At 38.7% G+C, this 13,928-nt stretch overlaps 1 protein-coding gene across 2 annotated transcripts in view; it reads left to right on the forward strand.

Moving 5' to 3' along the window:
* LOC121296345 (netrin-1-like) overlaps window positions 1-13,928 on the forward strand; it is a 67,180-nt gene that overhangs the window by 35,332 nt on the left and 17,920 nt on the right. For both annotated transcript variants that reach the window (XM_041221798.1, XM_041221797.1), the window contains exons 4-5: window positions 3,799-3,948; window positions 5,633-5,686. In XM_041221798.1, coding sequence (XP_041077732.1) covers window positions 3,799-3,948; window positions 5,633-5,686 — 204 coding nt within the window. The remainder of the gene's footprint in view (window positions 1-3,798; window positions 3,949-5,632; window positions 5,687-13,928) is intronic.

Consider the following 13,928-nt stretch of genomic DNA (forward strand, 5'->3'; position numbering starts at 1 on the left):
TCATCATAATTTATACATCCAGCAGCTTACCTAAGCAGTTTTGTAAAATTTAATCCTGAAATTTGCCAGAGTTAAAGCCTTACTGTAATTATAAGCAAACATTGCCCAAGTTTTTCTATAGTATTCGATTACAACAAAACAGAGCTCCAATACAGAGCCTGGTGCTGTTACCAGAAAGGTGACAAATGATATGAAGCATGAGTGCGCTTACAAATTTCTTGCCAATTCCAACATTTTTCAGTACTATATTTGGAATGCAGTCTGCTCAGTGAATTAGAAGGGACAAGGAGGTCTTGATCTCTTAATTTGTTTTAAACATTTCTACCACATATAAAGTTTTATATGAAACAACACTCTGTAAGAATACTGCACTTGGAGACTAGGAACAGACAACTGCAAACATGTATTTCAACAAATTTATCCACACCTAATGACATACCATAAAGCTGCACTTATCCAAGTTTAAAACATTTACCAAGCTATGCAGTAAAACTGTTGCTAAGTGGGAAAAATTGGTCAGTGCACTTTAGCACTTTAGAAACAATATAAACCAAATGACAAACAATTGAGGCATTATTATTATTATTATTATTATTATTATTATTATTATTATTATTATTATTATTATTATTATTATTATAGAACTATGTAAAATTATAACCTTTTTATTTTTATAGCAACACTTGCTTAGACTCTTGGTGGTCTGTCCCTGTAATACAAACTGTTTTAAAATTCAAGTAGCTAGTTTAGTTCAATTATAAATATAAGGTAAACCACATTTGTTTGGATTATACCAGTAATTGCTCCACATCTGCACGATTGCATGAACTTATAATTTCCCCAAAAAGCTTTTTTACCAGCAAATGTAAGCAATCGAATTGCGCCCTAAGCTTAAATGTTGGATCACTGTGTTTGTTTTGTTTTAAAAATGTAATCTCATAAGGAATTGGCTTGAGACGAAAAGTTCAGGAATTTTACTGAAAGGATATTCTGGATGTCTTCAGTACAGTAGGCCCATTTCGGTTGTTATTTAAAGCCATCCTATTGCTATAAAATATAATGTATTTCTAAAATCCTAGCAAACAATAGAAGGGCTGGCTGGAAAACGAGGATATTTTAATAGACTGAGGCTCTACGCTTCTTTAGTTACATGTCTCCCATTGTCACAGTGGGATTTTATGAACCGTTAATAGCATATTCTGGTTAGAACTGTAAATCTTTGTTTTCTTTCGTTCTTGTTTAGATTTATTTTATGAATTAAAAAGGACCAGCAACTGCCCAATTAGACGGGGGCGAAACTTCAGGGCATCAAACACCATCACTTATTTACAATAAACACAAGCCAAAGGGGCAATTGCTCAAAGTGGTGAGCGTGTAAATATTTCTCATTAACGACCCACAGCCGAGACGCGCAGGGTGAACAATAAGGTTTGCTGCTCTCATATCTGCAATCGTGATCTAATTGGGTTTTGAAGTATGGCCACTTAAGGGCTAAGTGGACAGCCACTTTAAATCCTTCCTGCTTTTGGGCTAGTGCCTCAGCAGTGGCTACAATCAGCCAATTAGCAGCGGAGCTCATAAATACACCCCTCCCCCAAAGCCCCCCCATTCCCCATGCTCCACGACACCTTGATTTATTGGCAAGTTTAAAGCAGCCTGCCCAGCTATTACTCAAAGGTGTTTATCGCTGCTTACTTTCTTAAGTGTATTGTAACTTACCGGACAGGCCTTTAGAAATGACACATTAGCTTAAAGCCTTGTTCAAACAGTTTCAATTCTGTACATAGGCATTAATGAGGCTTCAAAATAGTACTGGCAATAAATACAAAAGTAGACTGCTTGTCATGTTTAAACTTCAAATAAGCGCCTCATATTGTACACCTACTGGTGTTACAAACACAGACAGTACAATATATATTTCAATATCGTTTTTTTTTTTTGTTTGTTAAAAAATACATAAATATATCACAGACTTTGATTCAACTTTAATTCTGATATATATTTTTAAAAGCTTTAAAGCAGCAATAATGTACTGTGAATGATTCACTTTCATTACATGTATTTGTTACCCCTAAAAAATAAATAAATAAATAAGGATCTCCATAACTAAAATGTAATCCCAACCATGATTCATATTTTTGCCATTGTTTTTGTTCATGTCCCTTCTTAAGCTAGGAGCCCCTTTTGGAATCAAAACCTTAAGGCTGACAGTTATATAGCTCTTTTATGTTTTCAAAACTTCAAAGGACATTCTTCACGAAATAGGTTGCAGCTCTGTGTGGCTGGGGCTTGCAAACCCTGTGGAACTGAAGCAGCATGATCAGTTAGGCCTTGACATTGTATAATACTTGAATTATCCCTTATAGGATTTAAGAGTGGCAACTGACAAGACACAGAGCCGAGCCATAGGCCTGAATGAATTTGTCCTTTGCAGCTGTGACTTCGCATTTCCAGTGGCTGTGGAAGTCTAATGACAGCTGCATCAATTTAGAAAAGCAAAACAAAACTAAAATCTATGGGTGACCACCCTGCAGCACTGACTTGGCAACACATTAGTTAGAACGGAAAGTTGCTGGATTCTTCTTTTAGAACAAGGTCAGAAGATGAGAAGCAAAATTAACCCGACGACAAAATGAAGTGGTATTTTCATTTTCATTTTTTTCAGTGTTGCTGTTTTCAATTTGAACAGTGCTTTCTGGGCGGTGTGTCCGCCCCTACCCCCTCCACCCTGTTTAATTGTAACGAAGTCTGTCTGGACTAAGTGCAAGCTGATACAACAAGATAAATAAGGGAACTCAATTGTACGCACATTCTTTTCTATGGCAGCTTTGCACAAAGACAGAATAATCTTAATTGTTGGGACACACAGTATCCGTCAGCCAGGTAGACCTTTTCATCAAAACTAAAACTGCTTCTCAAGCTAAACAACGACACGTTTACAGTATATATATATATATATATATATATATATATATATATATATATATATATATATATATATATATATAAATATATATATACTACTAAAACAATATCATACAAATCTTTATGGTTTCCACTTTGTTTTTAAGATTGACGCTTCATTTACACTGCAGAGAACACATCAGCTATTTAACATATGCTTACATTTATACCAAAATGAAAAAAAAAAAAAAAATCACTTAGGATTTCACATTAATTTATGGATGTAGTTATTCATGTCTGTCCAAAAATGCAATCTTCCAACTATTAACCCCACCTCTCCCCAAAAAAAGTTTAAAAATTCAAATTTCATTACAGCAGTTTAGTGAATTGTTTAAATATATAGCATATGTTACCCTACATGTAATGCTTATTGGTGTGGGCAGCAACATTTCATGGAATATTAGCTTTATAACCAAAACATAGACGCTGCATTGAAAACAATATTGTGAAGTGCTAATATACTGAATGGTTATGGCTTGTGTCATTTCAGAAAATAACTTGAGATTGCCTGCTGTGAAGTCCAAAAACTGAATATTGTATGTTCTTCATATAGTATTGTCCATATATTTTTTTCAATCTTTGATAACAGTGTGATGTGAGATGCCTAAATGCTTGCTATATAGCCTCTCTCACTGTAAGTGTTCTAACGCTGCTGGATATTTTTGCAGCTGGCGATGATTTTCTTCCCTGTTCTAGTCCAGCCTCCTCCTGTTGTAAGTAAGCCCTGTCACGCTGTGGCCAGCTCCCCCTCTCCTTTCTGGACTCTTGTCTCACTATTGTATTTGTTGTTGCTTCTGTTTCTCTTACACCTCTTTTCTTGTCTGTTCCTCGCAGCATGCGATTGTCATCCTGTGGGTGCAGCTGGCAAAACCTGCAACCAAACCACGGGCCAATGTCCCTGTAAAGATGGCGTGACCGGGATCACATGCAACCGATGTGCAAAAGGCTACCAGCAAAGCCGCTCCCCCATTGCCCCCTGCATAAGTACGTGGAATGTTTGCATCTCGTTTTGTGCCTTGCAGTGAGCCTGCATTGATCTGCTTTCGTTGGGTTACACGAGTATCTCTTTGGTGAAAAAACAGTTTGGACATCGAGATCATATATTATTAACACACACTAGAGATCATTTGAAAATAGATAGTTGGTGAGAAACAAAAGAATAAATAACATACTGAGTAGGGGAGCCCTATTTACTTGAAGTTTAGACTAGGTGTACAAACCTCAAGATATTTAGTTTTCTATTTGACATTTTTCGGTTACATTGTTACAGTTTACTTTTGAAGTAGTTTCCAGGTCAAGATAGATTTCAACCAGTATAGACTCAAACCATACTTGATAAATCTGGCTTGACATACTCATGTTACCAAACTTAATAAATGTATATCAGAATATCCGAGATGACAAGACGGGTTGTTTACTGTTCCTACTCTTTGAGATATGATGTCACCTGGCACACAGCTTGAGAGCTTTGATCCCATAGGACTGTGTGCCAATGTGCGTGAGAGCCAATAAAACACAAGCTATTATAATCGCATGAGTCTGTTGACCTTTTTTTATTAGGGAAGAAATGCTCACTGATTTTATTAAGCAGTGGCAACCAAAGACTTGGCAGCGCTCTCTACTCAACCTATAGATAACCCATGTCATCATACCAGGCAGCTCACTTTCTTTAGAAGAATACAGAGGGCTGAATTGAATTCATGAATAAAAAAAGCATTCTTAGTTCATTTAACAATTACAAATACACCCATAGCATGTTGCCTCTGGGAAGCTGTCCTTTTGATTTCTTTGGAATAAGCATGCACCTTTCCCTGCGCTCCTTCACATGCAGCCTTTAAGCACTGAGCAGTCTGGGGCTTGCATTTGCAACCTGGCTTCCTGTCCAAGGGTATCTAAAACACCAGAGCTTCAGTACAAGACTTGATTCTTTTTGTTTTAAAACACCCTCACCTTTGCATGAGCTACCTATGCTGGCCTGTGATGTCTCAGTTTTTTCTCCTATGTTGCTCCCTGTTACTGCCTGCTTACCTGCCTTGCTCCTTACCTTGCATTGCAGGCCTGTCTGACAAAGCAGCATGATAATGTGTTGCAGTCCTTGTTCTTGTTGAGATGAAAGGGCTCCTCCATGCATGTCAACTTCCCGACACTGACAATACAATGAAGGGGAAGGGCTGAAAGAATCAAGTCTTTTGGCTGAAACTGCAGGCCAATTTGTTTGTGTTGTGTAGACATAACTAACAAGACACCTGAGAAAACAAGGAAGATTAACGTCTAATATATCCCTGGAGAAGAAACCTAATATGTGCCAGAAATAAAAATATTTGTTTTAATAGGGAACAATAGAATATAATTCCCATTATAATAAATTGAATCACAGTCAATCAGCCTTGGCACACACTTTAAAACAGCTCAGAGAAGCAAAGGAGAATTCTTGGTACTTTTATTAAATGTAAGAATATGGGGTAATAGTCAATGTACCATATAAGCATAAATGTACATATAGCAAATAAAATATCAGCACACTGTTGCATACATTGTACATTTTGCTACATGTACTTGCTGGTGCATTAATATTTTATGAATATGGCACATGCATAACATGAAGTTTAAAAAACAAAACCTCTCTTTTCTCTTTGTGTGCGCTCACACTTTCTTTCCCTCAAATTAGAGATTCCAGTTGCTCCTCCCACCACCCCTGCCAGCAGCACAGAGGAACCTGGAGGTAAGACAATGGAGTCCTAGAATCGTTCTGCTGTATGAGTAGCCACAGAACAAACACTGCTGGTAAGACAAATCAGTAAAAAAAATCAATGTTACAACTAGTTCCCCTAACATACCTGTTTAACATATTTATATACAGTAAAATACAGGTTCCCGTATGTACCGTGTAGCCATATTATTAATATGTGAATCATACACACCGTATGTAAAATATACACCAAAAAACATCTTGTTTCTTTAATATGCTGTTCAGTAGAGCCAAGAGACAATGCTTACAGTAATTTCCCAACTGGCACGGAGAATAAATTCAAAATCAATTATTTCTGGCCTCTGATATTTAATCTTTTATTCTCTTTCTTTCACCCAATTAATCCATCTAACAGAGTCGCAGTGGCACTGGTATGCCACTGGTATGCCACTGGTATGCCAAATATATGGTTTTGGTTCCTGTCAATCAGGCAGAATGAAAAACTACTTCAGGAAATGCCCAAGTTACATTTCCTAGTGCAAAATGACTTGGGTTGACAATGCATTTAAAATACTTGATGGCACATTTCAGATGCAATATTTCTGAAACCATTCATTAAGTATCATATCATCACTGCCTCATTTCCAAAAGCATTGGAAAAAACATTGAAAATCACTACAGATTTCTCCCACTGCTTACCATGAAAGAATGACGTTTAATGTTTTTAAGAGGCAAAACCTGGTCTTTTGGAAAGGTTTTAAAAGGAAAAACCTATTCTGCAAAAAGTGAACCCAGGTCTTTAGTTAAACAGGTCTAGTCTCTTACTGTTGAACTGAAGGAGCAGATATTCTCTTTCTGGTCGCTTCACTTATCGGTGTTCTGCTGACAGCTTAACAAATTAGACATCAACATCTGCTGAGACACGGTCCAAAACAATCCCATCCTGGCCAGCAAGCTGGGTGAGGCTAGAGGGCAATGAGCTGCCTCGAAACACCAGACACGCATGGTACTGAGAAGAGGCACCTGCTGTTTAGTTTGAGGCTTTTCTATTGATGTTATGGTTACCTGTGTTAAAATAAGTGAAACTGTTCAATTACAGTAAAGTCCTGATTTTTTTGCAGACAAGGGGTGGTGATGCAATGATAGTATTCTGTTAGAGTTCGAATGCTTTGAGTTGCGTGGCAGTTCATCAACCAATATAACGTAAAAAGTAGTGCTTTCAATTTTCCGTTGTTAATTTATCAGGTGTTCTTGTTCTAGTAATGGGATACCTAGCAGTAAGGTCTAACTTTAGCCAGGTAATATGTTTTTCTTAGACACCTACACAATAACGTCACTGGATAGGTTTTTTTTAGCTAGGAAATCGTATTAAATTGCTTGTTTTTATCATGTTAATTTAGTAGCGAGCCTATTGAGCCTGGCATGTTTGCAGATGAATTACTCTGAAATGAATTGCTTATTAAAATCTGGTTGCAAGAACACAGAGAAGCTCAGGTGAAGAAATGGCTGTCCGTTTTGTGTTGTCTTTCAGGAGCTTGCACACAGCTTGTATTTAAATGACTAACAGAAGGTATTTATCTTAAGGGACATTTTCAACACTAAACTCCTCCAAATAAGACGGCTGTCCTCTGGATCTCTGTACAGCCAGCTTCCTTATTTTTTTTAACACCTTCCTCTTTCAGACAAAATCTAATGAGACACTGCAGGGTTTGCATTGACCGTGAAATGTAGAATGGTCCACAAAGAAGCTCTGTATTGTTTTGAGGGAAACCTTCTACAAGTCGCAGTTGAACATTCAACACCTCCGTAATCAAACAGAGTAGGCATGTCTCATTCTCTAATACACCCTGACAAAAAGTTTAATAACCAAAGCCGTGCAAGTCAAACAGTTCTCTTAGGAAATCGGTTTGTGTGCTGCTTACTGGGTGACATAGTCGCCTACATACTGCACCACAACAACAGGTTTCATGGACATGGTCTCTTTTAACGTGACTTCAACATAGAAGAGAGAATTCCATGCATACTACCCTACTAATGAATGGAAAAATATCCAAAACAAGTGCAGCTGTTCGGGATTTCAATTCTACTAATATGAGGGTGGGGTGTGGGGTGTGGAGAGTGACCTCAACCAATGATTTTATTATTCCACACAGCGCTTCATTGTGAAGATGCTTCCTGTATTTGCCTTTGTCTTTAAATACTCCTTGTTTATACACTGACATCATTCCAGGAACATAGCAGGGTGTTTTCTGCACCTATTTAAAAGGCTAGTTTTGGAGTGTGAAATTTTATCGTCAATGGAGTAACTAAATTTAGAGAGCAGTGTGTGTCTGTTCCCTTTGGTGTGGGTGCACAAACTCGCACAAACACGTGGTTTCCCTGTCAGAGAAATAACCAGTCCTATGTGTATGTGAGGGCTTCTCAGTTCGAATGGGGTTGGCTTTATCCCGTTGTGCCACAAGTGCAGCAAATAATCGCTCTGCCTTAAATTGTACTGAGAAACACTGCAGCATTGATGAGAGAATTAGCAAATGAATCACTCATAGGTTCTGGAACAAGGGGGGATTTCCCACGGTCACTTCTCAGCCTGACTCAAGGTCTGGAGTCCTCTTCACAATGCCCACTTCTAATTGTAGTATAAATACCTTGATTGTGCATGGGCTTCTTCTAGGCAGGCCAAGTGGAAAAATCTGAGCGTGATGAAACCGGTCAAGATCAAAGTGTTATTGTAGCTTTTATTGCCTGCTCATCAAAACAGTGCCTGTATCTTACCTAGGAACGCATGTTATAAGAAATTGATCTTAAGTACTTTTAGTACAACATAAAGTCTCTTTTTCTGATGGAAATCCAAGTTTCCCTTCCATGCTGGAGAATGAGACAGTATAGTTCAAATAGAATATGTTCATCGCAGCTGTTTTATTGATGTTGAAAAGTCATTTAGTTGTTTGCTTAAATCCCATATTGACGGCTGGAAGTGTGAAGTTGGACCGCTCCAGGAATCTTTACCAGTACACGAAAAGACATAAGAGCTGTTCTCAAAGCTATTCATTTACTCCAAATTGTTGTGAGCACAATTTTAATCTGAAAGAACAGAACAACAATTCTATAACAAGCAAGACACAACTTAAGACTGCTTACAGGTTCCAAGTTCTGAAGTTAGAAATCTTGTTTGTTATTGGGTATGTTTCTCCTTCTTTTTTTTACAAATTAATCCCTATTTATAAATTATTCAAAAGTACTCAGATCTGTTTTTAAAGACTTTGCTACAAAAGTAGTTAAACTATGTTGTTGCTTTGCATATCAATAGAAATGCAGTTAATTATCACTACAGTCTATGTGATGACATACACAAGCTGTACAGAGAGGCCATTCTCTTTGCTTTGTTTAAATTCGTTGTGTTGCTTTTTTGCACATTTGAAACAGTCAAATAGAAAAGATGCGTATAAAAAGAGCTTTGTTCACGGTGTGATATTGCCTCTGGTTATAAAGCAATGTATGACAGTAAGTTTTTTTTAGACAATGTAGATGATCATTTCTAGATGACAGAAATGAAAATAACATTTTAAAAAGCCATTAAAAACCAACAAGGGTGTACGGCACTAAAATGAAGCACGTTGGCACATTACTCTGAATGACAGAATCGCAGAAAATCGGTCTCAGAAATCTCTTTATAAATAAGCCTGCCAGAACGTAATTAGTTACAGCTAACAAGGTCAATTAAAGACTGGACTGAGTCCTAGGAGTTTCCGGTATGATCAGCAGAAGCAGCTATTCTGTAGCCTGCAAGGTTATTTACAGTATTCTTGCTAAGCAAGTCAGCCTGTTCCTGTGCATTTAGTTTAAACCCACGTTAGTATGTTAGTTTCAAAGCTGTTCCATGAAAAATCATATACCTACAGAAACTACTGGCTTACCATTCTGCTTTAGGGACTGTGGGTGCACTAAACTTTCTTACTGGAACAGTTGAGCACTGCAATGAACATCTTTTGTTTCCTACTTTTTACTTGTTCCCCAGAGCATTGCTTTTTTCTTATGCATGAGCTCGAATTGAAGACTCTGATTTGAATATATAACGTTCAGGGATTTTTCTTTGGGTTACAGTTTCTCCAGCTCTCTCTCTCTCTCTCTCTCTCTCTCTCTCTCTCTCTCTCTCTCTCTCTCTCTCTCTCTCTCTCTCTCTCTCTCTTCTCTTCTCTCCACATTTGACAGCTCTTTAGCATTCGGAACTCACTGTTTGAGAAAAAACAATAAAGTCAATGTAGCTTCTGGTTCAATACACCCAGGGCAAAGTCCACAATACTGGTGAGGTCAGGGGACCACCATGGCTGTGCTCTGCTCCCAAACACATGGCTGTATTAGCATGAGTTTGCATTGCCTTTTACTGTGCATGCCCTGAATTCCCCTTACTTAAAAATCAACAACAACCATTTAGAATGACATGTAGTGTCATGAAAGCTTACTATATTACCGTGAGGTCATGTACCCCAATGGGTTTATTACACACTCCAGCTGCCATACAGTATAAGAACATAAGAACATAAGAACATAAGAAAGTTTACAAATGAGAGGAGGCCATTCGGCCCATCTTGCTCGTTTGGTTGTTAGTAGCTTATTGATCCCAGAATCTCATCAAGCAGCTTCTTAAAGGATCCCAGGGTGTCAGCTTCAACAACATTACTGGGGAGTTGATTCCAGACCCTCACAATTCTCTGTGTAAAAAAAGTGCCTCCTATTTTCTGTTCTGAATGCCCCTTTGTCTAATCTCCACTTGTGACCCCTGGTCCTTGTTTCTTTTTTCAGGCTGAAAAAGTCCCTTGGGTCGACACTGTCAATACCTTTTAGAATTTTGAATGCTTGAATTAGGTCGCCACGTAGTCTTCTTTGTTCAAGACAGAACAGATTCAATTCTTTTAGCCTGTCTGCATATGACATGCCTTTTAAGCCCGGAATAATTCTGGTCGCTCTTCTTTGCACTCTTTCTAGAGCAGCAATATCTTTTTTATAGCGAGGTGACCAGAACTGCACACAATATTCAAGATGAGGTCTTACTAGTGCATTGTACAGTTTTAACATTACTTCCCTTGATTTAAATTCAACACTTTTCATATTGTGTCCAAGCATCTTGTTAGCCTTTTTTTATAGCTTCCCCACAAAATAAAATATAAAATAAATGTGTTTGATCGGTAGGTGTGCAATAGTTTCTTGTTCATGTTTTTGGCCACCTACTATTTTATTAAGCATATGGTCATGAAAATTGAAGTACAATGTGAGTTTTCAAAGTATTGTTATTAAGAGCAGATTCCTATATCTGTGATCTCAGCTCTCTTGGGTATTATTTTAGTTGAAGTATCGGTCACACAACCTATCCTCTGGTTGCATTAGATTCATACTCTGAACTGCCCCTTCTTTTCATTTTGTAGACAAAAATACTCAGCAGCATACCAAGCTTGTTCAGTGGGATCAGTTTGTGTTTTTTTTCCTATGATCTACTCATTTTCTTGTTCAGAGATGAGCTTTTGATGGCCAGAGCATGAATTTTTTACAGCATTGCTGTTTAGGTTTGTAAAACGGGACATGAATTATATTAAAAAAAAAGGTTTTAATCTTAAAAAGCCAGTCTCTAGTAGATAAAAAAGTCCACTCAAACAACCTGATGGCCCCACTTCAGCCAGACATGTGCTAAGAATGCAAGACAGCTGTTTAGTAGCAGGTGTCCTGGGTCTAGCAGAAAGGATATCCATTCATCCTCAGGTCTCTGTTGACTACCACATGGGGAGTGGAATGCTTTGCAAATACTTCACCAGAATATAAAACTAGAAGTCATTTGTCCCAGACAAAACTGCCATTGTGAGGTGGCACTCCATTCTCTCCATTGCACTACCATTTAAAAGACTGAATGAAAAGGTCCAGTGCAAGCGAGCAAGCATGATTCTTATGCTTCAGGACTTGCGATAAGGACTTTATTCTTCTTGCAATAGCAGTATGTCGAGTTTTTTCTCTTAGAAGTAAATGGCATTCGCTGTTAAAACTATTGAATGCATTCAAAATTGCAAGCATCACAATACTGTAGAGTTAAATGATACATTGTATCCATCCTGGTTCTATAAATGATGTGCTGTGACAGCTTCAAATGCATGCAGTTTGGAAGAAACATAATGCTTAAAAAATGTAATCTGTGAGAAGTTGTTATTGGTTACTGAAGGGGTGGGGGCTGGGGTATCTGGGCTGGGGACCCATGCATGCATTATTGTACAGCTGTGTATTATTGGACTTTATTCGCACCAGTGTCAGCCAAGACATGAGAAATACAATAAGGATACGATTCCCTCTTGGCAGATTGAAAACAGTTTTGTTTTTGTTATTGCCTGGCTGCGGAGAGAAATGCAAATGGGATCTCCACTCCTTGGACAGGCCTGGGCTGTTTTGGGATGAGCTCCAGCAGCAGCTCCAGACGAGGGCTTTAATCTAATTACATGCCTTATTTGCAGCAATTGCTTTTTCAGTCAGTCTTGTTCAGCTGGGAGAGAACCCTGTCTCTCTGCTCTCTTTTGCACCCCACTGTTCCAGAACTCAGGTTTGTACCTAGAGTTCCATCAGGGGCTCTGAAATAAAATGAGCTGAATATGAGTTCTCTCAGCAAGGCGGATGGTATCGAGAAAGGGTGTATTTTGAAGAGGTGACACGTGGTAGTCTTTTGAGCACAGCATACAGTACTATACATATTGGTCTTCTTACTGGATAGTTCGGTTCTCCGTCGCGTTCCCAATTGTAGGAATTGCCTCCTTCCTTCCCATCAGAGAGACAATTATAAAGGCCTTTTCACTTCGCCTTGTCACTTTTCTATAAGATGTATATATGCAGATCCACAATCTACATATTGGAGTATCCACTAATTAATAATGCACAGTACTGAAAGTTGAAGGGCACAGCATACCAGTGGAAATGACATTTCAGATGCATCTCGGATGAACCCCCTAATTAAATGTAAAGGTTATGGTGAGCTGGTCTGCAAAAGCTGGTTTGGAGGGTCTATAGAGGACCACAGTGGACCAGTCTACTGTGCCGCAGTGTCCACATGTATTTCCCTGTAGGGAGCAGCACTAGGATAACTTAATGTCACCATAACACGTAGTTCTGAGACATTTAAAATGCATGAAATCTTTTAAAAACTCTTCCTGTTTGTTCTGGATGAGTTTCTGGACTCCATCCACACCTCTAGAATGGGAGGTAGCTACTGTGTGTGCTTGTGAGATGTACTGTACAGTAAGTACTAATAACCCAGCTCTTAGAAGTGTATACGATGTGGGCGGACTGGTTCTTCATGGGTATTTCCAGGCCTCGCTGTCCTGTTTTTGGGCTCCAGCTCGTTCTCTAAAGAGAAATGAGATTTATCAAAGAAAGTTTCATGGCGATATCAAAGGGACAGAGGAGCCCAAAATGTTCCTCACCCCCCATTGTATGGTAATGGAACAGATCAGATATGGACTCCTTTAATTTCATTTATTTTGTAATTTTTTTCACCACAGTCTCCAGGGCTGATTTAGCATTTACTAGTAATGTTTTCTAATTTATTTATTTTGTTGGCCTTATTTTCTTTTTCTCCTGTTACCCTGGCAACCTCTTTCACACAGAACATAAAAGAAAATAAAGGGGTGGCATGGACCTAGGGGCGGACAAAACAATGGAGTTTGTTCATATTCAGGTCTGCCTGAAAGGTCCCCCCCTCTCTTCCCCTGACACACACACCCAAGAGGGGCTATTACAATGTACAGGGAGGGGAAAAGAAAAGAGAAAGATTGCGAGAGAATCTGGCAATCTGAATTGTGTCAGTCTAACTAGGAGGGAAAGAAACAAATCATTTTCATTTTCTGTTTGACTTGGTGTCACAGATTTCTATTACAAAGGTCCTTGGCGTTGGTACAACATGGTGAAGGCAATCAATAAACCTCTTTGCTGGAGGATTACACAGAGCCTGCAGTGGTGTGTTTGTAGCCTTATATTTATATGCAAAGTAATTTCTCACAAATCTCTTGCGCTGTGCTGCAGGGGAAAAGAAGTGGGGAAAGTGGTAATCTGGAACTGGCCTCTGTGGTATTGCTGCGGGACAGCACAGCGATTTCCCTTGGTCGGAGTGAGGTATTCATTTGTTCACTTCACTGGAGTGGACACCAGAAAGCTTTGCTAATGCTTCACAGGCTACCAATTTCTTCCCTGACCTCCTTTTGTTCACCGGTGACCCTTTTCCCGCTAAATCCCTGTACAATGACATGTAATG

The sequence above is a fragment of the Polyodon spathula genome, chromosome 21, assembly GCF_017654505.1.
Source record: "Polyodon spathula isolate WHYD16114869_AA chromosome 21, ASM1765450v1, whole genome shotgun sequence".
Lineage (NCBI taxonomy): Eukaryota > Metazoa > Chordata > Actinopteri > Acipenseriformes > Polyodontidae > Polyodon > Polyodon spathula.